General features: G+C 35.8%; 1 protein-coding gene across 6 annotated transcripts in view; it reads right to left on the reverse strand.

Annotated features, from left to right (window-relative positions):
• Positions 1 to 26,904, reverse strand: part of SENP6 (SUMO specific peptidase 6) — a 70,966-nt gene that overhangs the window by 11,201 nt on the left and 32,861 nt on the right. For 5 of the 6 annotated variants that reach the window (XR_011599769.1, XR_011599770.1, XM_070932894.1 and 2 more), the window contains 14 exons: positions 23,765 to 23,835; positions 22,811 to 22,956; positions 21,764 to 22,121; positions 21,031 to 21,260; positions 17,624 to 17,797; positions 16,811 to 16,844; positions 15,287 to 15,472; positions 14,093 to 14,316; positions 12,292 to 12,398; positions 12,099 to 12,215; positions 11,234 to 11,356; positions 7,137 to 7,229; positions 5,443 to 5,864; positions 1,456 to 1,559 (listed from right to left, as the gene is read on the reverse strand). Coding sequence is in view for 4 of the 6 variants with exons in the window: in XM_070932894.1 (XP_070788995.1) it covers positions 1,456 to 1,559; positions 5,443 to 5,864; positions 7,137 to 7,229; positions 11,234 to 11,356; positions 12,099 to 12,215; positions 12,292 to 12,398; positions 14,093 to 14,316; positions 15,287 to 15,472; positions 16,811 to 16,844; positions 17,624 to 17,797; positions 21,031 to 21,260; positions 21,764 to 22,121; positions 22,811 to 22,956; positions 23,765 to 23,835 (2,389 nt within the window). In the remaining 2 variants the exon portion in view is untranslated. The remainder of the gene's footprint in view (positions 1 to 1,455; positions 1,560 to 5,442; positions 5,865 to 7,136; positions 7,230 to 11,233; positions 11,357 to 12,098; positions 12,216 to 12,291; positions 12,399 to 14,092; positions 14,317 to 15,286; positions 15,473 to 16,810; positions 16,845 to 17,623; positions 17,798 to 21,030; positions 21,261 to 21,763; positions 22,122 to 22,810; positions 22,957 to 23,764; positions 23,836 to 26,904) is intronic. The other variant, XM_070932896.1, reaches the window with a different exon arrangement.

The raw sequence follows: 26,904 nt of genomic DNA on the forward strand, positions 1-26,904 counted from the left end.
TGCTACCCAAGAGTAACAGTCAGTAGCCTACATATCATATCTAGCCAACTTGAAGAAATGTAATAAAATCAAACCTTACAAGTAATCCTAACTTTCTCTTAACAACAATAACTGTGTAGTAGTCTGTCTTTATGGAAGTACAGTACTTTTTGTGATCAGGAAAATAGGTAAAGCTTGCCTTCTAGTGGATAGTAGTGGGAATATGATTATGAAAGTGCCATCCAGAGAAGAGATTAGAGAATGTAATATTTTTAATGAATATATAGCAGAGATATAGTAAAAAAAAATCTAAGCATGCTTGCATGTGCTTGTGTGCATGCACACGCACAAAACCCTTACATTTCCACCAATGAACTATATAAAACAAAATGCGACACAATATCAATTGTTATCTTCCTACTTTATTTTAAAACAGTGATCAAAGAACTTCCATCTGTTTGCTAATTTAGAGCTTGTTTTACCATGGTTTATTGAGTAACTCATTACAGACAGTCCTTGACACATTAATACTTCAGTCCCAATTGGGGACTGAAGTATCAGTCCCCAATTGGGACTGATACTTCAGTCACTAAGTGATGGGGCTGTCAAGCAATTCGTGGCCGATTTCATGACTTTTTTTTGGCATGGTCATTAAGTGAATCAAATGGTCATTAAGCAAATCCGGCTTCCCCATTGACTTTACTTGTTGGAAGTCCCTTAGGAAGGTTGCAAATGGGACACTGCAACAATTAATCAGTGGAACAACTTGCCTCCAGAACTTGACTAACACTCACTTATAACAAAGGCTTTTAAATACATTATGTTGATATTGAAAAGTCATACAGACCCAGAAGATCAACCTACTTTAAATTCAGATCTCTTTGCCTAGTCTCTCTCTCTCTCTCTGTGGTCTCAGTCTCGGTCTTCTCTCTCTCCCTCCCTCAGATCAAAGGTTAAATCCTAGGCTTTTTTCTCCTGCCTTTTCAAAACAATGCATTCTTAATAATTTCTCCCATCTTTGTACACTGACATCTATTCTGTATTTACACAACTGTTCCATGTAAACTTGGTTCCTGCCTTCAATCTATAAAGTTTCCCAATGACAAACTACGGAAAAAGATTATTTACCACTACCTAATATGTCTATATACAACACAATAACTCCAAACCAAGCTCACCATTTTATGGCCTAGCAATGTATTCGAACCCAGCCTGCAAGCTTGTTTAACGTCTTGGTGTACATCTCTCAAATTCACAAACTGCAATCATCTCAACCTTACCTATGCCACAACAAACAATATTTTAAAATACAATCATTTTAACAAGCTGTTGAAATAATGATTACTACACGCATTCTACTTGTACCGTATTATACTCATTTCTACTTGTTTTCATTGTTTTTAAAACATTGTTGGAAAAGCTTATTCTGTGTACAAAAATAACAGTTACCTAACCACGTTGTTTTAGATGCTTTACCTGGTTATCTTGGTCTTCTGAAAAATCTATGAGCTCATCTTCATTTAGTTTATTGCTGTCAGCAGATTTTTCGCTACAGTTTAGCCTGATTTTCTGTAAACCATCTGTATTAATCATGAAGATTAACGAAACAATATAAAGAAAAGAACATAAAGAAACATTATCATAACTAAGCCAAAAAGGTTAAATCTCCAAAGGAATAGTGCGTATTTTTTTTAACATAAATCATTCTTCTTAAAAACGATTTAGCTTTGTTTGACAAATTTAAACTTCCTCATTAACCATTACCATCAGCAACCTTACTCATAACTATTGGGAACCTGGATTCTTGCAATTTATGGCAATTAACACCCAGGTAAGTGGCTACCAGGCTGCAGCTTCAATTATAAATTCCATCCTTAATGTTCTAGATTTCAAGAAAATAAATTATCAAAAAAGAAGAATTATTATTACTACTAGCTATATTAAATGGAGAGAACAGCACAGAATACCATACTTTTCGGAGTATAAGACACATCCCCCCCCAAAAAAAGTGGGTGAAAATGTCTGTGCGTCTTATACAGGGAATGTTGCTGAAGCCCCACCCACCTGCTGGCCCCCACCTGCCAGCCTCTGCCTCCCACTAATTTACCTCCTTGCAGCAAACAGTGTGGTCAGCTTCAGCACAGCCTGATTTAGCACGAGCAGCTGATTGGCGGTTGTATCGGCCTATCAGCTGTTCCAGGTTGTGGGGATAGTAGTGGCAGTGATCCCTGCTGCCCAGAATGGGCTGAAAATAGGACACGCAGAGGTCAAAAATGGGGCACGCGGAGGCAGTGATAGGTGACAGCGCCGATCAGCAGCAGCAATCCCCGCAGCCTGGAACAGCTGATAGGAGGTATTCCGGGAGGCAGATCCAACCGCCAATCAGCTGTTCATGCTAAATCAGGCTGTGCTGAAGCTGACCATGCTGTTTGCTATAAGGAGGCAAATTGCTGGGAGGCAGAGGAGTTTTTTTTTTCTTGCTTTCCTCCCCAAAAGCTAGGTGCGTCTTATACTTCGGAGCGTCTTATAGTCCGAAAATACGGAAGTTCAATATGTGAAAGATCACAGCAGCAGCCCGTCTTCTTGTGAAAAGAATTCTGATTATTCACTGTGAGAAAATTTTCCATGTATTCCATATGAACAAATATACTTTTTATTGACAGGCACCAGAAATGGTTTGACTGTTTATAACTCTTATTACCTATAATGCGAAAACTGGAAAACACATTTGGCCTATACAAGTCCTACTTGTGTCTACAAGCCTCCACATCACACTAGACACACCTAAGCCCCAAAGGTTATGTCAAGATCATGTTTATATATTGATCAAAACTAAGTAGCTTTTACTTTTCTTCCATATGTTACCATATATTTTATTATACATTGCAGTGAAACAGACTTAACAAATTAAGGTTCCATACATGTTTGGCAGTCAGCAAGTTGGTCAGGATTTTAGACCCTCTCTCTTCCTGATACATTAAGAAAACTGATTGTCCCTCTAAATAAATCCTAATAAAACCCTATATACATATAGTTATCTGCAATGCTATTTTGTGAACTTTTATCAATTTATACGATTCCGGACAGAATCTGGACAGAAGTCATACATGATGCAATGACTTCCTGACTCTTAGAAAGCAAGTCTATTCCCTTATGGCCAAGGTAACAGAACTGGAGAAATTGGGAAAAATGGGAGAGATTGGTGACAAAAGTCACTGGGAGGAACGGTATTATCCCATCCCATAAAATATCTCTATAATCATAAAGAACATGGCTCTTAAAACAGGAAGATGACACTCCAAGGAAGCCTGAAGCAACTGGGAACCCCGAAGCAAGTAGACAATTTACCTAAAAAACAGCAGTTACATTTACTGCAAAAAAAACTAAAAAAAGAGATTGATTTTAAAAAAGGTCACATCATATGGATGGTCATATATACTTTTTTTAAAAAAAATGAATAGATCAAAGCAAAAGTCAAAAAGGCCAATTCTTTTCACAATCACTTGAAGTTATTCAAAATTCTTAAGAGAAACTGAGGTAAAATGCAGACCTCAAATTAAGAATAGATTCTAACACATCTTGGATATTGATATCCTTACTGTACAAAAATTCAATATACTTCTTCCTTCTTTGTTTGATCTTGTTTGAATAAGTTACTATCTATTCAGATCAGAAAAATATCACAAGTCTAGAATAATGCTATAATAGCTTATGAGCAATTCAGAGATCTTTTAAAAGACCTTCAAAAAAAACAGAAAATGTTGCTAAAATGAGGAAAGGCAAATAATATGCAAAGAGCTGATAAAGAATGCAAAATACACAAAACAAAACACTTGTACATGACAAATAAAATTAAGTTAACAATGAAAAGTTGAAATGCATTTGGTCAAGGAAACTGAACATGGAGGCCACTGGATGTCAAAAAGTATTAAAGATATACTAAAGAAAGATAGGGAAATAGTAAGAAAACTGAATTTTCTGTTACTAAGGACAAAGAACGGATTTTTCAGAAGAAAGATCAGATGAAAGGGGTATTAAGAATTCCTGTGAACAATTCTATGAAAATATCCATCCAATGTGCTACAATAAAAATGGTAAACTGAATACTTAAAATTATTAGAAGGAAAATGAAAATAAAACAGGTGATATAATGATCTTATACAAATCTATTGTGAGATTGCACTTGGAGCAGTCTTTGAGGCTTAAGAAAGATATTTCAGAGCTAGAAAAGATGCAACAAGGCAATCAAGAAATTTAGGCAGTTAGAACAGCTCTGTTGTGAAAAAAGATTGCAGCAATAGGGTCTTATTTAGCCTGGAACAAAAAAGGATATAAAATAGTTGATAGTCATATAAAAGTATGCATAACATAGGTAACACAGAAAGAGAGAAAATTTGTCTCTCACTCAATACTGGAACTTCAAATCATCCATTGAAGTTAAATGCAAGGAAATGTGGAACAACAGAAGAACACTCATTTATATACAGCCCATAGTGAAACTTATGGGATTTACTGCTAGCAGTTGAAATACTGTTAAGCACTTTGGATGTTTTTAAAAGGGGACCGAATCAATTCATTGAAAATCAGATGGTCAGTAACTAGTAATGCTGACAACTATTTGCTGCTTCTTAAATCATAGGCAGTATTTTTTAAATACTAGTTGATGGGGAGCAACAGTCCTTAAACGTAAGGTGCATCCAGATGGCCACTTTGTGATATAGAATGATGGACTAAATATTTAATTCACAGCTGGTTTTCTAGGCATTCTCAGATGGAGAATGTCCTCTCAATCATGCTATCTTGGAAGCTTTCAAGAAAGCTTTGGATCTTCTGTACCTAGAATCCAACATGAGATCGACCTGAACATTGCTTAGAAAGGTAACCTAAAATAATTTTAAATATATAAAATTAAATAACATAAATATATTAAAAATATATCTACCTGTACAAAAACAAAATGTTTCGATAATTTCTGACTTAAGCACACTTCAACATTAAAGTGGTTTGTTCATGAAATGCAGTTATGTATACATACCCATAAATGCCTACCACACTTTTCTCCCCCCTAAAAGAGGATGGAAACGTTGGTGCATTTTATACATGGAATACAGCCATTTTTGGCCTCCCGAAGACCCGCCCTGCGCATCCCATTTTTGTGAAAAACAGCCCCCCCCTTTTTTTTTTTGCAAAAACAGGGCATGCAGAGGCTTTGAGACGCCTGCAGAGTGCTCCTATGGGCTGGGGAGGGCAAAAAACTTTTTTTTTCTTGCTTACCTCTTTGAAATCTTGGTGCGTCTTATACACCAAGTTGGTGTATCTTATAGTCGGTGCGTCTTATAGTCCAAAAAATATGGTAATTATGCTCTAAATTACAGTTGATCAAACTGTTCCTAAAGTACAACATTTTTGTACTTTTTAAAATTTCTGATACTAAAAAAAAATTGAATAGACAAGACTACATACCGTTAGCTTGGATATGAATTTTATGTTCATTTTGCATTCCATTTGCCTCTGAAGTTTTCAGATCATGTTTAGGACATATGGATTCCATAGTCCTGAATTCTTCTACAGTGTTCAAATGATTTAATTTTTTAAAGCCACTTTTCTCAGAAGAGTTTCTTTTGCAGTATAATGGTTCACTCTCCTCCGAATCTGTGTTTGTGTCAGTTAATTCTGCAATATGTTTCTTGCTGAACAATTTCCTTGTTAGAGGGGACTGCTGTAATAGATCCATTTCAGCGCATACAGGAGATGAAGCACTTCTATCTTGATCTAAAGAAGAAGACTTAACCTGTATAGATACATTTTCCTGATAATACGGGTTAGCCTCATATATTGGTTTCTCTAAACCTGGAAAACAGATGACAGCCAAGAACCAGTGGGCACTGCAAGTGAAAAAGAACAAAAAGGAATTTAAAACGTATCTTCATAACATGTTCTAACAATATCCAATACATTTTCACAATGCTACCCTACCTCTTCTTCCTGATATGCTATATTTCAACACAACATCAAGCAAAAAACCACCTGCTCATCTATCTTGCTCTAACTTTAGAACTAAAATGGGAGGCCAGCAAATAAGGCCTGCCCATTCAGAGATATTTTGTTATCTATTCATGAATCAGTCCCCAAGAATAGAATTACAGCATATATCTCATTTAATTTCTTCCTGTTAAGAGCTGGAAGAGAAAGGAATATGGTTTACTTCTTGCCACAAAGATGTTTAGAACAGCTGTCAGGTATATTGAGGCATGTCACTGTAACTCATTCTATCCCCCTCAAGTTTGAAGTGGAAAAGAGCAGGAAAAATCTTTGGTTTTTTTTCTGTACAAAGTGGGATGCTGCTTCACAAGTTCCTCAAGGGCAATGAACACTATGGTTGTTTTTAGAGATTATCTGTGAGACATAACTATCAGTGCGTGTATTAAAGAATTCCCTTTTTGTATGTGAAAAAAGAGAAGGGGAAGCCTGTGAACGCTCAGAGCAAAGAGTGGCAAACCAAAAGGCAAAATCTCAAAAGATCTAGAGCTTTGAGGATCTCTCCCTCATAGGTCCCAGTGGCATACACACCATATTACATCAGGATGTATATGTTTGGTTCTGAACACAACTACTGTGATTTGTAAACTATGTTTTATAATTTGCCTGTCAGAGTTTTGGCAGCGTAACTAGTATGAGATAAACCCAGGAGCAAAACACAGCACACAGAGCTTTTAGATAATTAACAGTGGTTTTATCTAGAGCTAAATATATATACAGACTTATACATGGTAAATACCTTATCATACAGCTACTGACACAAGAAGAGCAATAAGATACACGATGAGAGAAAATAGGAGAAGGAAACGCCTTCTAATGGCTTCCCTTATATAGGCAGCTTCTTACCTAGCTTCTTAAAGTAGCAGTAACCCTGCTGCCTCATTCCCATTGCATCAGCTTTCAATTGCCTCCACTTACAACCTTCCATCAGCTTACAGCTATTAAATCTACATACCCTGACATTACCTTACACATAAATTATATAAATGTATGTATGTTTTTAGTTATTTTCATATATTATGCTCAATAAGTAATTACTGTTAAAAGAAATAATATACAATGTGTGAATTCTACCAAAATAAATGAAATTCCAATGCTCTACACATTATTCTACTTACGCTTCATTAAGAGGAACAAAAATAAAATCTTTTTCAAAGATATCAACATGTCGTGTCCAGGTTTTTACTCGACCATGCCGTTTCTGCTGAATTCTGTGAATAAATTAACAGGAAATGAAATGTGTTTATAATTTTTCAGAAGATATTTAGGAAATACGAAAAACCGTATTTCTCGGAGTATAAGATGCACCTTAGTTTTTGGGGAGGAAAATAAGAAAAAAGCTGACTGGCAGGTGGATCGGCCTCCCAGAATACCCCCAATCAGCTGTTCCCAGAGGTGAATTTTAGGTTCCTTGGTTGTGAGCTCTGTGCCTTGCTTTTTTTTCTGCCTCTGAAACTTCTGAAACTTCTGAAACTCTGTTTCAGAAAAAACTTTCTTTTCTGCCTCTGAAACCCTCTGAAACAGAGCTTCAGAAAAAAAAGCCTCTGAAGCTCTGTTTGGGGGCTTCTTTTCTGAAGCTCTGTTTGGAGGCTTTTTTTCTGAAGCTCTGTTTGGGGGCTTCTTTCTGAAGCTTCATTTCTGATGCTTTTTTCAGCCTCTGAAACCTCCATTTAAGAAGCTGGGTGGGACTACATTTGGAGTATAAGATGCACCCAGATTTCACCCTCGTTTTGAAGGAAAAAAGGTGCATCTTATACTCCGAAAATACGGTAGGTATTATTTTTCTATCTATAATGATAATTTATTAATTACTATATTTTAATAGTATCCATACTTCAAAAAGAGTCATTTTGCAGTATAATTAGATATGAAAGTTGAAAATAATTTGTCAAAGTAGCATGCTAGCTATAGTATATGATTGGTATTCTTCATTTATCGATAGATACAGTGATGGGATTCAGCTGGTTTTGGGCAGTTCGGGTGAACCGGTAGGAAAAATTCTGACTGGCCATGCCCACCCCACCCAGTCACTCGTCATCTTGCCCGCTTCGCCCAGCATAGCTGCTGCTGCTGGCTGGCTGCTTGCCTCGACCACATTGTCTCTGCGGGCCAGCCAGCTTGCCTGCCTTCGCCCCAGCCTCTCACACGGCCCAGATCCCTGTTGAGCCTTCCTTTGTCATTCTCCGCTGCCTCCAACATGGCCCAGCTACCTGCCTGTCTGGTGAGCCTTCCTTCACCTCTTTGCCGGTGCGAACGGTCTGTTACAGGGCCTTCCTAGGACTCCCCCGGCCTGTTACAGGCCGAAATGAAGAGTTCCTGGGACTGCCCTTCCCACCCCATTTCCTATGGCTTTACTGTATTTACTTTTCAAAGAGCTGCAGAAGAGACTGAGTCACATGGCAGAGAAGCCAAAGTATTTTATTCAGATGATGGTGAAGCTGTAAGAATGTGAGATGTAAGGAAAACAGCTTTTCCCATCTGAATAAAAGTCTGGCTTCTCTGCCATGAGGGCCTGAAGCAGGGGTGAAATGCTCCCGGTTCGGACTGAATCGCCTGATCCAGTAGCGATGGCGGCAGGTAGTTCGGAGAACCGGTAGGAAAAATCCCTGCCCCCCCCATGCCCAGCTGAACTGCGCGATCATCAGAGGCTGTTTTTTTTACTTTTAAAAGCATTTTTTCTACAGCCTCTTTGGCTGAAGAGGTTGTAGAAAAAAGAATGCCTTTAAAAGCCTCTGGCGATCCCAGCTGAGTTGGCTGATCGTCAGAGGCTTCTAAAAGCATTTTTTTCTGCAATCTCTTCGGCCGAAGTGGTTGTAGAAATATGCTTTTAAAAGTAAAAAGTTAAAAAAAAAAAAAGTTGACCACGCCCACCCAGTCACATTACTCACCACCACCACCAAGCCACAACCACAGAACCAGTAGTAACTAATTTTAGATTTCACCCCTGGCCTGAAGGCTTAGTTTTTCCCAGTCTGGTCAGGCTTAATTTGGGTCCAGACTGCTTGCTGGTGACTGGCTAGTTTGAATGAGCAGCTTCAGGGATTGGGGCTTGGCAGCCAATCAACAAGGGCCTTGCATTAGCCCCATTACCAAACAAGGTAATAGAAGGGAGTGGAGTTTGCTCTTATTTTCATATACTGTACTAGTGGCTTTTCCCTGTCAGTGTTGATCAGTTGCTTCACAAACAGTGTTTTGATTGGTGTCAGGTCTCTACAGCCTCAGGCAGAGAAGGGCTATTCTGCACCCCTCCCTCAAATGTTCTTTAAAATACGGTTTCCCAGCATTCCTTTAGGAACCTGAAACATGCAAACTGTGGTTACTCATCCTAAAATGAATCCTCTTTATCTGGAACTTCAAAAATTGCTGTTTGCTAGGAAGATGTACAGCTAAAAGTTTACTGTACATCTGATTTTGGGGATATTTCTTCATAACCAAACAAAAGTGTATTTTCTGTGCAGTTCACACCCCTTGCTCACTGGGTCTGGATGTCACAAAGCAAAGTCCACATTTTGTAATTAACCCCCGCGCCCCGTTTTGACTGGCAGAGTGCTGCAGGAGGCTGAGTTTTGTCACGCCCCCTGCCCAGCCAATCATTAGGGCACAGAACTGGTTGTTAAAAAATTTGCAGCCCACCTCTGCTCCAAGGTACCTTCTGGTTCTAAAGTCTCCAAAACAAGGGAATTTGCTTAAATTGTGTGTGTGTGTGTGTGTATGTCTCAGGAATAATGGAATAACAGAGTTGCAAGGGACATCTGAAGTCTTCTAGTCCTACCCTCTGCTCAGCAGAAAAACGGATGATGCCAAAATCTGAGTGGAGGGCCTGGGAAAGGTGTCAGAATAACAGAATAACACTTAGAAGGGACTTTGGGGGGGACCCTATACCATTTCAGAGAAATGGCTGTCCAGACTTTTCTTAAAAACTTCCAGTGATCAAGCACCCAGAATGTCTGGAGACAAGAAATTCCACTGGTTAATTGTTCTCACTGTTAGGAAGTTTCTCCTTAGTTTTAGGTTGCTTCTCTCTTTGTTCAGTTTCCATCTATTGCTTCTTTGGAAAATATATTGCCCCCCTTCTTTGTGGCAGCCCCTCAAAAGCCTGCCTATCACACTCTTGGGCAAAGCATGTGAGCCATTTCCTCCTTTCAGTGGTCTATGAAAGTACATCTATAGTATGTAGATGCAGATAATAAAATCAAAAAAAGGTGAACAACATTTTTACAGAACTATAGATATGTTGAGGCTCGGCGTGACAAGGAGTGGCTGGGAGGGGAGGGGCCGGGCGAGGCACCCCTCGATGTGAGTGATGTCAAGTTGGCCATCCCCACCCAGTCAAAGCCCACCCAGTCATGCCCACCCAATCACATGACCACCAAGCTACACCCACAGAACCGGTAGTAAAGAAATTTGAATCCCATCACTGGATAGATATGTTCATTTTTATACTACTCAATTTAAAGTAAATAAATCATCAGACGCTGTATAATGATCTGTTACAATCTAGTTTAGCATTTTATATATAAACGTCAAGAACCTGAAGTCCTTCAGTTTTTCTCAGCTCAATCAAGACTTGCACCTGTCTGCAATCATGTGCAATTGATTGATTGATTAATATTCCATCTTCCATACAGGAACTCATATTAGCACATTTGTCTAATCTAGAATCCCCTAGATGTTATTGGATCCCAACATCAAATCAAAAATATATTAAATTGTATGAATTGGCTTTACATAAACAACTACAGGTAATCTTTGACTTACAACAGTTCATTTAGTGACCGTTCGAACTTACGACAACACTGAAAAAAGTGACTCATGACTATTTTTCACACTTATAACCATTTTAGCGACCCCATGGTCATGTGATCAAAATTCAGATGCTTGGCAACTGGTTCATATTTACGAAGGTTGCAGTGTCCCGTGTGTGTGTGTGTGTGTGTGTGTGTGTGTCATGTGATCACCTTTTGCGACCTTCTGACAATCAAAGGCAATGGGGAAGCCAGATTCAGTTAATCCAGATTCAATAATTCATTGTTACTAGCAATTGCAGTGATTCACTTAACTGTGGCAAGAAAGGTTGTAAAATAGAGCAAAAGTCACTTAACAAATGTCTCATTTAACAACAGAAATTTTGGGCTCAATTGTGGTCATAAGTTGAGGACCACCTGTTTTTGTTAGACAAAATTTGATTTTACAAACATCTTTCAGCTAGACTTACGTGAGCTTTGAAGTTTCTTGAAGGTTCCTTCTCTCTCTTTGATTAAGGCGTTTGTAAAAAAAGGAACTGAACACATGAATCCTATCTGCATCTTCTTTTTTTAACCTTTCTAGCACCAGATACCTTTATTTTGAAATAGAGAATACACAACATATTTGGAACAAAGTTAAAAATTAAACCACAAACTGCAATTTGCTTTAAATGTTTTTAAAAGTAATATTTCAAATCTTTTATTTGAACAATCTGAACTATTTTGCCTCTGCGTTCCAACCAGGACATGGCCTATGAAGTGTTGACATTACTGAATGAGGTGGAGCATCCAAATGCATTGAAACTTTGAAACAAGTTTCAGAACATATTTCCAATACTAGTTTAATGTAATAATTCTCAAAAATCATTTGCTTCTTGGATTATTATTCAGCTACAATAATATCATGATCAATTTGGGAAAAAAACATTTAAAATAATGTTTTTTCAAGGGAACCCAAATCTTTGGTCTTTACAATAACAGTGCCGAAAAAGCTTAATATATCAATTGTGGTAAGAGATAAACGGAGAACTAATATTTTGCTTTTTCAGAATATGGGAAACTAACCATTCGAAACAGTCTGCATAAACTACAAAATCACTAACCAAAAGACATGCAAAAAAGTAAACACTTTTTAAATACCCCTGTTCTCCCCTATTTGTTTATTAATATTGTGCCAGATAAAGAGTTCTGGAGAACTCAAAACCTTAAACCCTCTTCTGTGTTATTTTGATTAGTTCTAACAAAGGTTTTACTTAGCTGTGAATGTTGGATTTTAATATTTAAGAGGTTTCTCAATTATCTTTATCTACATGAAATGGACACTACACAACTTACTTTAAATAAAAATCAATTATTACGTCATTTAAAAATTCTCCTTCATTTAAACAATGAAGATCTTCATTGGTCACAGAAATACCCCCTTTTGCTGGAGGAGGTGGATAAACTATCAACCTGCAAAAAAACAAATATAAAGTAAGCTGAAGTCATATAATGTTAAGAAATAACAAAAAGTAGAACTAACTCTTACTTTTCTATAGGACCAATGAAGACGGTATGTGGCTCTCCACTTTCATCATCTTCAAAGAACTGGAACTGTGTTGCATTTTGCAGCTGCATTTTAGAATCAGAGACAACCTTAAGAAAATTAACAAACAAGTGTCATAACATATTTAAATCCTTGCTGACAAAGAAACAATATTACACATCTTTTATTTTTTTTAAGCAATTATTGAAATACAATAAAATAAATTATAATAACAGTGGCTCATTTGGATATCACTTCAGGCACTATTCCCAGCTTCATTTTCAGCTTTATGTACTATTGTTTATAAATATGTGTGCTCCTCATTTCCTTACCCACTTCACACTCTCTCCAAATCTAGCTAACAATCCTAATCTGTTTAAAACACAGTTCTCTATATTATATGCTCAGAAAACTTTTTTTTAAAAAGGGAGGGGGCAGTTGAAAAATTTGACAGGCTAGTGATATTCACTTAATATGGAACTTTGTGTGGAAGTTTTAAAATGACACACTGTGAATCAAGTGCGTAATTGCAGCATGTGATGATGCTGTCAGCCACACATGTCACTTTTAATGTAATGGATGCCACAGTCCTTAACCCCGTTTCTGATGAGGCAAAAGGCTGAGTCTTTCTCCAGAGAGACTTGGTGAAATGTGTGTATTGCAATCACTATGTCTGAACACTAAATCCTGGCTTATTCTTGGTTATGTGACATAGTAAACCTCCCATCGATTCACAACAGCAATCATTAACAGAACCATTCCTCAAGTTTAACTGTCTTCTTTTCTTCTTTTCCTTCCCCCTAGCAGTTCCTCCTCAAATATAAAGCAGAGCTGGAGATCTACTTCCAAATGCCAAATGTACTTCAGAAACGTAGTATAAAACAAAAGAAAAATAATCTTGAAAACGGAAAATGTGTGTATCTGCACGCATACACATACATGCACACACATCCCAAATTAAATACCCAGCTTTACTGCCCTCAAATTCTACAAATACACTTAGCATACTAGGATAGGCAAATAAGAACAATATATACCCCTCCTCCCAAATAATCACCAAAACAAAACCAGAAAATAGAAGTACAGATAAAATATTAAAACAAAAAGATGATGATCTTCATAATAATTCGCATGAACAAAACACTTCACCCCTACACATGAACACAAATAGGGAAAAAATGCAACACATCTGGTTAGGGTGCTGGCCTAGAAACCAGGACACTGAGTTCTATTCCTGCCTTAAGCACGAAAACCGGCTAGGTAACCTTGGACCAGTCACTCTTTTCTAGCCTAACCCATCCCACAGAACTGACATTGTGTGGAAAACAGGAGGAGGGAAAAATATTATGTATGTTTTGTCACTTTAAGTTACTTACAAACGTAACAAAGATGAAATTAAAAAAAAAATCTAACCCACCCCTCAAACAATACAAAACAACAATAGCAACCCTATCTGTAGATTTAAAAAAAATCTTCAGCAATCTAAAACACACAAGCCCACAGACCTAAACAGAAACCAGGCAGGAAGAACAATCTTATCTTACTAGCATGTTACAGGTACCAGTAAAAGAAACAGAGGAGAAACAAACCAGGAACGAAGTATGATGTAAATACTTCTCTCCTGTGATAGACTGTCTCTTTCAGATTTTTCTAGCTTTTAAATCTTTATAATAAAAACCAATAAAATATTTTACATTTTTTCAGCCTATACATAATCTAAAAATAGGTTTGTGTTTTCTTTAATGGAATATTTTAGACAATATTATGAATAAAATAATGGAAATAATAATTTTTTAAGAGTTACATGTTTTGTTTTGCTTTCTTTAGGACCACCGCTTCCTCTAGTATCTTCAAAAGATTTTGTAAAGGCCACAAGCCTACTGTTTGCTTCTTCAAAAGTAATTTTCACGAAAAATTCAGAAATGTTGTTCCTGATACCAATATCACTTATTATTTTTTCAAATATTGCATTTGCATGAGGATCAAGACTTGTCTCAAAAATTAAAATGATGTATTGTTCTTCTGGATCTATGAAAAAAAGAAAAATGTTTTGTTAAAAGTCCATGAATTTATTATAAATTTAATATTATAACATATGCTGCAATCAAAATTCTCTTTTAGGTTTACATGTTGTTCTGTAGAAATAGATAATTGCAAGCAAAAGGCCTTGATCAATAATATTAAAGAATCTCCACATGAAGAGGCTACATGTTACATTGATATATTCATCTCTGTGTTTTGAACACAATATTTGCATGTTAATCATCTAATTTATTTGAGCAAAAGGGCAGACTGGGGTTAATACAACATGTCCACAAACACATTTGTACTGTACTCAAATATCTCTGAACTGCTGGATGAAAAATAATCTGATAACTATTGTCTTAAAGACAATACTTCTTAATCTAATGTTGTTCCATTGAATATGCATTTAACTTCTGTAAATTTCAGAATGCTGAATTCACAAATACTCTTTTTAAGTAGAATAGTTTAGTTTGCTTTTACTAGGCTCTTGCCAAAATAGTTTACATCATCAGACTATTTTATTATTCAAAAGTAAGAATCTCTTCTAAGAATATAAAAATAGTATATATGCTTTACCATTATTTACAGCTAAACTTTCTATTAACCCAAAGAAATAAATTATTATTGGCATTAGCAAAAAGGAGAAATAATCTAGAAGTCTAAAAATTCAGATTCCAAAGGTGCTGTTGCTATGATAGTAAAAAGTAAGGTTGTTCAGCATGATAATGCCTAATGAGGCATTATCTACAAAGCACATGTGGATATAAGGATTATTGCCAAGGAATTTATAGGCTCGAAAAAATTCCAAAGGGCTCTGCGAAAATGCACAACCCACGTTTATGAATCACAGAGACAACGAACCTTGTATTATTTATATATTTTCAGAAAACAGCATGAAAACTAATCTAGTTTACCATATTTTAGTCTGCTCATAAAATTCTTAAAAAAGGATATCATAACAAAATTTACTTACTTGCTCCTTTACAATCATACCATACATTATCTTTTTCCCTATTCATCTTCAGATGTGATCTTAAACTTTGGCAGGCAGCAGGTACAGTTTGCAAGAAAACCACTGGCAATTTGCGTACACTACACCATTCACATTTTGTAAGTTCAGAAGTTTTTAAATTAATATCTCTAGTATCATTTTCTGACTCTAAAAAATAAAAAAATATTCAATCAAAATTTCATCAATACTCGTTCAAAATAATAGCAAACTGTTATCAGAATAAACCAGTAACATCCAAGGAAAAGTCTATATTTGTAGCCACTAAATGTGCTACTGATAAAGTATTTCCTAGTCAAACACATTTGAGTTTTAGCCTGACAACTTTTTAAATGAAATTAAAAAAAAAAAGATAAGGTAAATACAGAAGGAACATTGTTATTTCAAAGGTTATAAAAAACAAAACAAAAGTCAGATTACAACAATACAGTTATTACTTAAATTTTTTGGTCCATCCAATATTACATTGTGAGGAACAAAACCCATTATTCTCTGAAGTTAACTTCAAAGCTTTAACAATTAGAGACTGAACTTTGGAAGGTATCAAATTAAAACCTGTTCTTTGAACAGAATGGGAAGTGGGCATTTTTTTCAAATTTATTCCAAAGTGATATTCTGTAGGAACTCACAAAGAAAGTCCAAATATGCAAGGAGCAGTCTACTAATATAATGCTAGGCAGTATGTTCAGCAGGAAACAAATGGACTTGGATAGAAGATTATCAACATAGAAGGAGAAGCAGCTGAGTTCCCCATTTCACATCCCATACTACTCTGGAATAACTTTAGGGCCCAATTTTTGGGGGCAGGGGTTGACTAGGAGATAGAATTCACAACTGCCTAATTTTTATCCCTAGAATATTTCTTCTTTGTTCATACCTCTATGAACCAACTCCCCTGCCTAAAAAGAGGCTACACAGTATAGCCTCTAAACTGTAAAGAAGCAGCATATATCTCATTTGTAATGAAAAGCGTAGGGTTAGGTTGCACACTTCAAAAGTTGTTTTGTAGCACCTGAATTATTGTTTTGCATATCCATAAAATGACAGGTTGCTTAAAATATAAAAAACATCAATTACTTTATTTATTGAACAAATTTATATGGCCATCCAATACCCCCATTATTAATATTATTTAATGCAATATCAAAAAAAAAATCAAAGCATAAAACCCATAGAGTTTATTTCTTCAACCATTACCTAAATATTGGTACTGTACTTTCAACATTAAATACTGGAAATTATTGCTAGTATCTATAAAAATCATTTCATTTATTGTCTTTGATTGGTCTGTTAATATCTTAAAAATGTATTTCAAATGTTTGAATTTGCCTTGGTGTTTAATATGTTATATATAAGGAAGTCATATTTTATATTTTATCCCACCAGAATAAACACATAGAAAGAAACAAATATGTAATTACCAATTAATATATTTATCACATACAACAATATATAGAAAAATCATAACAGGAAAAGAAAAATACTAACCTTCCAAACGTATCTCAATATAGTCTAAACAAAACTGAAAAAGAAAATTTATATTACTACAGGTATAAATTCTCATTAACAACCCATGATTTGAAATTATTCACAATGAATTAAACCAAGACCATAAAGAAATGTACTGTCCTACATCTGCTTCAGTGCAAAAACAGAGACTTGCCAAATTTTGTTAATCATTTTTTCCCCATAAGCTTTCTTCCATGAGTACATAATCACATTTTTTTGGTAACAATCCAAATTCATATATCCAACTTCTTCACAGACTGAAGGATTTGATATTTTTGGAACAGTTTAATAATATATTAACACATTTAACTCCTAACTCTCAAGAATACAGTTAGCTATATCCTCGACTTACAACTAGGCATTTAGTGATTGTTCAAAGTTACAATGGCAAAAATGAAAAAATGACTTATGACCGTTTTTCGCCACCTAATCTCTCTGCAGGTCCAAAAACCCAATATTTGCTACATCTAGAATTTTAGGATCTGCTCCATATTCTGAACTAACAGAATCCAGAACAGGAAAACAATAATGGATCTTATTCAGTTAGAAATCTGACTGGCCCAGAATAGTGACAGAATGTATGAGAGACAACCTGTTTGCTCTATGTGCAAAACAAATAGAAACATTTTCTATTCTGTGCATAACTCTAAAAAGTATAATTCTATCACATCTGCCTACTCCTTACCATTCTCAAAGATCCATGTTAATTTCAATTATTTTTTAACTACATCTTTAGATTCTCCATCATTATAAAACATAATTGACAAACCGCAAATCTATTACTTTACTTACAATTACAGGATCCACCACCATTTTTCGTAGAGTTCCTATTCTTATACTCCGACAGTTCAATATGACACTTTCATAAGAGTTCTGATATTTTGAAGGTATTATGACATCAGTCACAGTTTCTTGGGGGAAAACTTTTCGACGCTTTACAGGAGCATTGGATACAATGTTACCAAACTGTAAAATAATTAACATCACCATTTTAATTTATGAAAAATAATGATAATTATAACATGCATTTAAAACATATGGGCTATGCTTCAGAATTACTGAAAACTGGCCAAAATATTTGCAAGTGAAACTTTTTTTAGCTTTCAGAATATTTGTGCAAATAATGTAAATATTAAAAGTATGTCAGTGGCACACTTTGTATACAAATTCTGAATGGGATCTGTATGCAACTGTTCTGAATTTGAATTAACTCCTCCCATATCATACACATAATTTATTTAAAGGTATTCTCCACATCAATAATTGCAAGACAAAACAGAATAATTCTAAAGTCATAAGAAAGGTATAAAGGTATAAAGATAAAGTCATATAAACCTTTTTTTGTAATGTGTTTCTGATGTTCATGCAATATCTTTTTATTACAAAGAGCGCGAAGCAATAAATGTATCCTTCAACAGACGTCAAAACATAGCACCAATAGGCCTTCATTTGGGTAGAAAGAAGATTGCTCCAGAAGATAAAAGACTGAAAATCCCTTTCTTAGAACATCATCATGTGACATCTCCAGAAGATGATGTCACCAATATAATTTCTCTTAATGACTAGAATGATATAATAGGCCTATAATTAGAGATGCAATAGTTCAGTAACTTCATTCTAGGCTGTGTCTGTGTTTATGAGCCACAGTGGCGCAGTGTTTAGAGTGCAGTACTGCAGGCTACTTCTGCTGATTGCCAGCTGACTGCAATTTGGCAGTTTGAATCTCACCAGGCTCAAGGTTGACTCAGCCTTCCATCCTTCCGAAGTCGGTAAAATGAGGACCCAAAATTGTTGGGGGCAATATGGTGACTCTGTAAACCGCTTAGACAGGGCTGTAAAGCACTATAAAGTGGTATATAAGTCTAAGTGCTATTGCTATTGCTATTGCTAGGACAGTGTTTCTCAACCTTGGCAGCTTTAAGATTTGTGAACTTCAACTCCCAGAATCCCCAGCCAGCATGTGTTAGGGTTTTAAAACTAGGTCTGTCAACATGCTATCTGTAGACATCAACTCTCCTTAATACTCTAGTACTTAGTACTGGAGTATTACAACTTACTCACACCTATTAATTTAGACCTAATACGTTTTTAAAAATAAAACAATGACCCAAATCTTATGAGGCTTTAGAAAATCTTTTAAGATTCTAAAGCATAAAAAGAAGCCAAACTCTCACAAAATTCTTACATGAATGCTAAAATCTCATAAGTACTTGGGTGCACTGATGAGTCAATGTGCAGGAATGTACGGTGTCCTTAAGGCATTGTTTGTTTTGGGTACAGTTCCATTGTGGACTCTTGTGCCTTATTTCTTTTCTTAAGGGAAAAATGGTATCTCCCCATTGTGTCACCCTAAGCATTAATAGTCAGGAAGCATTGTTATGTATAAGCCATCATTCACAAAAGAGTCTCTGTGTTCAAAATGAAGAACTCATACATTCCATTTGAACTGACACAGGTAAGAGTTTCATAAAAAGTGGCACATGCAGACCTTACATATAAGATATATTAGAGTAAGAAGAATAAGAAATACTGTCATAAAAATATCCTACACATGTACATCTATCAGAACTGAAGATATAAAATATATGAGCTGACAAAACATAAAACCAGTGCCAAAAGAGTTCTAAAAGTGCAACATTAGAAGCAGTACAGTATATTTTAGAAGCACTGAACACAAAGTTAAAAACAACAGTGATGTTGAAATTGTCCCATTGATTTTAACAAGAGTCTTATTTTGGTTGAATCACATATCTCCCTCCCCTCCCACGTACACCTTTCAAAAAAGCCAAGTTCAAGGCTTATAAAGTGGAAATAGAAGGCCAATGTAGCAATATTGATGCTTATTTAGGACCTACTCTGTTTAATTTGGATTCTTAATTCCATGATAGAGACACTGGACAACAACACTGTATTTGAAATTAGCAGATTCTATTTTCATCTCATTTTGTATCAACTCTACAGTGTTGTCCACTAAATTATTCATATACAGTAGATGAGAGATTATGGCATTTGTATCTAACACTGTGTGGACTGTATAAATATATTATTTTGATTCATTTTATCTAGTGGATTGCTGTAAAGCATATTTGCATGTTTTTAAACAAGTTCATAACTTAGAATACCCCTACAGAGAGCTGCTGCCGTGACTGTTAAGTCTTTAGATTAACATACCGTGAAAGTTGTCCCCCTTGACAGCACTCAAGAAGCCTGTTCATGGTGCATTTTTGTCTTTGTTTATCCAATTCTTGCAGTGATGCTCAAACTAAAAAACAAAAATCCCCACCATGAAATCCTTACAGTGAAGTGCTATTAATTGGGACAATTTTCAATGTATTTTAATTTAAGGATTGTTTTCCTTGTGGAATCAATTTATCTTCTGAAATTGATTTACACTTATCAGCAAAACTGTTACAACCACTCCCTTGGGCTGTTTTCCATGTTTTTAATTCTACAGGAATAGAAGCAACATGGAAGTGATGGGCCACATAGAGATAATATCCTCTTTGGCCAATTTAAGTGTTCCATCTTTGAAAACGATGTGGTTGTCGGTCTTTGATTTCATTCTTCTTACACAGTTCCTGTGATTTCAACAATCAAATTTAACATGGAAAGCAGTACAGAAAAATGGTTCTCATTCTACTGAGGCAAGTTTTAACTAATGTCCCAATCCAGCTAACAGCTTTAATTACATCAACAGACTCATTCATATCCAATGAGATTTCATTTCTTTGTGTTTACAGTGGTGCCTACACTTGATCTTCAATATTGCATTTAATAGTGGTTTTTTTTTATATCTTTCAAATTTCAAAAATACTTTGACATACTGTTTGGGAAAACTGATATTTTTCACAAAGTCTAGTAGTTATTAACTGTGCAATTCTTCATTTTGTGTTTTAGGGAGCCAATATGCATATCCGGTAAATATCTAATAGATTTCAAAAAAGATAGCTATGCAGTAATCCTATTGAAAGATAATTAGTTATAGATTAGAAGAATAAATGTACACTTGACTCTTGAATTTCATTTATAAAGAAGCAAGCACTTTCTTCCTATATTCGGAACCACTGATGGACAGGACTATTTTCCCATTAAGATAACATGATGTATATGTATGCAGTCCCTATCCTAAGTTTCCACTTACACAGAGAAATCACTGATAAGCTTACATATTCATTTCACTCTGCATATGGAGGAGCTACCTGATCTTTCATTCTTGCTTTTCTTGGTAATGCTACTGTAGATTCCGTTTCTGCTGTAATGCCAGTTAGCCTTTGTTCTAGTTCACAAGTATTTTCCTTCAGGGCTGCTTCCACTTTTCCTGTGGAAGGTGCAGGAGAAGAACAGGCTGAATCTGCTGGGCGTGGCGATATGCTCTCCATTCTGTTAGTGACACCAATCTGATCTTCTTCATCATCACTGGAGAGCACAACTGAAAACAAAAGCATTTGCCTGACGTTTATATTTTATGATAACTAAAATATGAACTTTTAAAATTATCACGACAACTAAAGTTTACTATCAAATTCTAAATAAGAAGTTTAAGATAGGGGAGAAGTGTCTATTTAGAACAAGATAAAATTCTAGCTGTGTCCTAGCACCTAACCAGCATCGGCTTATTTCAAAAGCAGAGCTAAAAGCTACAACAGACAGGACATACTATTCATATGTAGGAATCTAAGATATAACTGCAATTTGTATTCTATATAACTTTAAAAGACTACATATTCTGCTTTGCTCTAGTATAGGTTAAAGCAAACATAACTATTCACATTTATAACCTGCTTTCTCTATTTTAGAACTTAGAACTCAGAGACCTTCAGAACATACTCCAAGACCATAAAGTAACTCCAGTGATATATTTCCTCTTCAAAATAGTGTAGGTTATAATTTTAATTTTTACCTAACTTTAATTTTTTTTAAAAAAACACATACTTGGATCATTTAGCTCAGATGCTGTTGTAGTTTTCTGCCGTAAATGTCCAGTCAGTTTAGAACCCACTTTTCCATTTGGCCGTAACATAGCAGGGCCTATACTGCGCCTCACCATGTGATCCGTAGAAACTGTACCAGGAGATGATCCATAAAACTTTTTTGCATTTAATCCTGTGCTTAAAGAATGTTGCTCTGTTGAACTGTCATGTATTGATTCTCGTGCCAAATTATCATGTAAAGGCATGGTTTGGGTGGATTGTCTTTGCAAGCCTCTAAAAACTCCAGAAAGCTGGCATTCAGTCTCACTTTCATTTGTTTTTCCAATGCATGGGCAAATTCTGGAGTAACTATCCAAGCCCTAGGGTTAAAAAAAGATATTTTTGTGCATATTTTAAAATCCTGTTATAAATAAATGCAACAGTTGTTGAATACAACTTGTATATAGATTCATAGATCTAAATTTGTTTTTTAAAAAATAGAATTAAGTTCCTGTAATAAGTTACTATCTAATTTAAATTACCAGCTAATTCAGCTGTTCTTTTGCTTTTTGTCAGGTTTTTGTCCCTGTCATTATTCCTCCAAGCCTTTCCATTTTAACACTTTACTTTTAGCGTTACTGCTTTTATGTCTTTTACTTATCTCATTTCAAAAACCTTCTTGCTACTTACCTTATCTCTTAAGAATATCCACTGAACATCACTTCAAATATTTAATCACAGATTTGTTGAAAGACAATGTTTTAAAATATTTACCACCTGTTTATGCAGTGAAAGAACTATAATTCAGCAAGTCCACTACTTTATAACTTGAAGATTAATACTGAAATATCTAGTTTATTTTCTAATGGAGTCTATGTAAAAGAAAATATTTTTAGATTTTAAAAAGCAAACTGTTACAACAACAGTATTAGCAAAGGAATATGCAGCCAAACTGCAACAATTATAAAAGACCTTACAACCAAAGTTTTGAACTGTGGTTTTACCCTTTTAATAATGTCATTTCCTGACTTTAACAGCAAGTAAGGAAAAATAAATATATATAACCCACCTCTATGTGGGTTGCATTAGTTTTGGTGACAGGAGATGGAAGCAAACCAGCCTGATATAAACTGCATTGCCGTTTCTGTTGTACCCTCCTTGTAATTCCTGACTCTGATTCTGAACCAGACTCATCTCTGTTCTCCATCACTCTTTCTAAAAAAAATAAAAAATAAAAAAGAGGGAGATCATTACTAATCACCACCAAATATCTTCACTTGAAGAACAGCAACTCTAGTTTACTCTTTTGCTTTTCATCAGGATGAAGAAAAAATAGTTATTAATTGCTTCTGTCCAGGTACCTGTGCCCTATGATAATTCAAGGGGAAAAAAGGCTACGAAGCTATTCAATCAAAACAACTGCTTCTCACTCTAAGCAGCGTGTAGCTGAAATTTCAAATGAAAATTGATGTCTCAACACAAAGACCTACTTTTTTTCTAAATATAGACCATAACCTACAGACTAAATATATTGACTTCAATATATTAAATAACTACAGTAAGTAAGTCAAAATCTGAGAGTGACAAGTTCTTTAAGAAAAAAAAATATAAGTGTAACAGCACAATGGTAAAGTAGTCAAGAAACTTGAGATCAACAAAGCAACATAAATATAATTCCTGCTACTGGATAGTTGAAAAGAGATTTGTTTTCCCACTTCAAAACACATTGTTATTAATTGAAATTTCTATATCATCAATTAAAAATACAATTTACAACCCTATTAATCCCCTCCTTAACTAAAACGTGAAAGGTCTGTTCTTACCAAAAAGTAATAAAACAAAGGAAAAGGGGGGAAATCAATATAAAAGTAGTTTTTAAAGAACAAGCAGAACAAGATTTTTTTTTCTTCTTTTGTAACTCTTTCTATTGAAAAGGCCAAACATGTATTTATTTCTTATTATATAAAATATACAATTAAATCATTTATATATATATATTTTTAAAAAAATTAAAAACACATACTCATCTCCTGAAGCTGAGACCATTTATTGCAATTGTTATCCACCTTTGGAATATTATCGGGGTATTCTTTCCTAGGAAAAGTCAGTAAGAAGTTGTATTCAGAAAAATTGCAACTATATTTAAAACAACAAAAGTCAACAAAATGTTAAAAGGTATTTATATTTTACAATGTAGAAAGCTAGAATATTAAAATCTACAAGTTTCTAAACAGTGGCCAAAAGGCTATGTGAAACTTCTGAACTTTTTATTTTTGACTCCCACTACACTGTCTGACCATGCTGAAATTTGTTGCGTTTCTACCAATTTAAAGTAAGAATCACAGAAAAGCTTATCATAGTGAACATTGATACACACACACACAAAATCCCTCACTCATTTACATCTATCCTATGCCTTTTAAACTTCTAAAAGAATATAAAGGCGATTTTAGCCACTAAGACTGTCCACTTGATTATTAAATGCTATATCTAGGCATTTAAGTTCCATTCCTTGGTCAGTATACAGGTAGTCCTTGACCTACAATCAGTCCATTAGCAACTGTTCAAAGTTATGACAAACCCAAAAACTGGGACTTATGACCTGTGACATGTGCCCTTCTCCCACAGTCATGTGAACGCATTTTGGGCACTTGGCAAATGGCCTGCATCTACAATTGTTTGACTTAACGACTGCCATGTTCTCTTAACCACTGCAAAAAAGGTTATAAAATCACGTGCAGCTATATGGTGACCTGCTTTATGACCTTCGTGACTTATGACCAAAATTGTGGGCTTACATCAAGGACTACCTGTAAAACAAAAGGCTATGAAATAGAAAGTTCCTAACAATATTATCTTTGACTTTCAATCACAACATAAATGCTGTTCCTAATCAATGGGTTCTATCAGTCAGCTTCATAAAATAAGTATGTAGTTATTGCCACAGTCCTGATAAACTCTTGTGTGAGGAGAGAAGCATATTATTTCCATACTGCAGGGGGGACATGAATTCTCATTATGCAATTAAGGTGAAAGTATCCATAAAATAAGATGTTGACATTTTTAAGATAGACACAAAAAGTTTGCAGCAGTGCAATAACTATCTCTTCAGAAAAAAAAATTTGATTGAGTGAAGTGCACTAAGCTACTTGAAATAGTAAACAGAATCTTAATGTTACAATAGATAATGGAGAGAGAGAGAGAGAGAGAGAGGGGGGAGGAGGGAGGGAGGGAGGGAGGGAGGGAGGGAGGGAGGGGGAAGAAGAGAGATTACATCCCAAAATTACAAGGTTTTTTTCGCTATTTATATTTTATTTTTGGGCAGTCAGTTTGTCCATAACCACTTGAGCTATGAATTTTAGCTTATAAAACAAATCAGTCGTTTTATTGTCTAACCATCCATTCTGTCAGCATGCCAAACTTAATAAAACCAGAAAACTTCCATCAGACTTGTTCAGTACATGATTGAATTAGGTTTTCTAACTTGTTCTAAAGTAGCAAGGAACCAAACGCTAAGAACAACTGTTGCTTAAATTTCTGGCTTGTCAAAAGAACAACCATTTGGAGGAAATGCTGAATAAACCACAACGTAAGTCTTTCTGGTTGGTTTAGCTATTTCTCCCAGAATAAAAAGTGTCAAGAATTTGTTGCAGAAATTAAATCCAGAAAGCACACACAGGTAAACTGATTCAGCAGGATTCATTAACTTCTTTATATACATATAGTGGGGCAAAAAAGTATTTAGTCAGCCACCAATTGTGCAAGTTTTCCCACTTAAAAAGATGAGAGGAGCCTATAATTGTCATCATAGGTAGACCTCAACTATGAGAGACAAAATGAGAAAACAAATCCAGACAATCACATTGTCTGATTTGGAAATAATTTATTTGCAAATTATGATGGAAAATAAGTATTTGGTCACCTACAAACAAACAAGATTTCTGGCTCTCACAGACCTGTAACTTCTTCTTTAAGAGGCTCCTCTGTCCTCCACTCATTACCTGTATTAATGGCACCTGTTTGAACTTGTTATCAGTATAAAAGACACCTGTCCACAACTTCAAACAGTCATACTCCAAACTCCACTATGGTGAAGACCAGAGTTGTCGAAGGACACCAGAAACAAAATTGTAGACCTGCACCAGGCTGGGAAGACTGAATCTGCAATAGGCAAGCAGCTTGGTGTGAAGAAATCAACTGTGGGGGCAATAATTAGAAAATGGAAGACATACAAGACCACTGATAATCTCCCTCGATCTGGGGCTCCACGCAAGATCTCACCTCATGGGGTCAAAATGATCACAAGAACGGTGAGCAAAAATCCCAGAACCACACGGGGGGAACCTAGTGAATGATCTGCAGAGAGCTGGGACCAACGTAACAAAGGCTACCATCAGTAACACACTACGCCGCCAGGGACTCAGATCCTGCAGTGCCAGACGTGTCCCGCTGCTTAAGGCAGTACATGTCCGGGCCCGTCTGAAGTTTGCTAGAGAGCATTTGGATGATCCAGAAGAGGATTGGGAGAATGTCATATGGTCAGATGAAACCAAAGTAGAACTGTTTGGTAGAAATACAACTCGTCGTGTTTGGAGGAGAGAGAATGATGAGTTGCATCCAAAGAACACCATACCTACTGTGAAGCATGGGGGTGGCAACATCATGCTTTGGGGCTGTTTCTCTGCAAAGAGACCAGGACGACTGATCCGTGTACAGGAAAGAATGAATGAGGCCATGTATTGTGAGATTTTGAGTGCAAACCTCCTTCCGTCAGCAAGGGCATTGAAGATGAAACGTGGCTGGGTCTTTCAGCATGACAATGATCCCAAACACACCGCCCGGGCAACGAAGGAGTGGCTTCGTAAGAAGCATTTCAAGGTCCTGGAATGGCCTAGCCAGTCTCCAGATCTCAACCCCATAGAAAACCTTTGGAGGGAGTTGAAAGTCCGTGTTGCCCAGCGACAGCCCCAAAACATCACTGCTCTAGGGAGATCTCCATGGAGGAATGGGCCAACATACCAGCAACAGTGTGTGCCAACCTTGTGAAGATTTACAGAAAACGTTTGATCTCTGTCATTGCCAACAAAGGATATATAACAAAGTATTGAGATGAACTTTTGATATTGACCAAATACTTATTTTCCACCATAATTTGCAAATAAA

Source organism: Pituophis catenifer, unplaced genomic scaffold (assembly GCF_029215685.1).
Source record: "Pituophis catenifer annectens isolate HBS135680 unplaced genomic scaffold, rPitCat1.0.hap2 SCAF_1, whole genome shotgun sequence".
NCBI lineage: Eukaryota > Metazoa > Chordata > Lepidosauria > Squamata > Colubridae > Pituophis > Pituophis catenifer.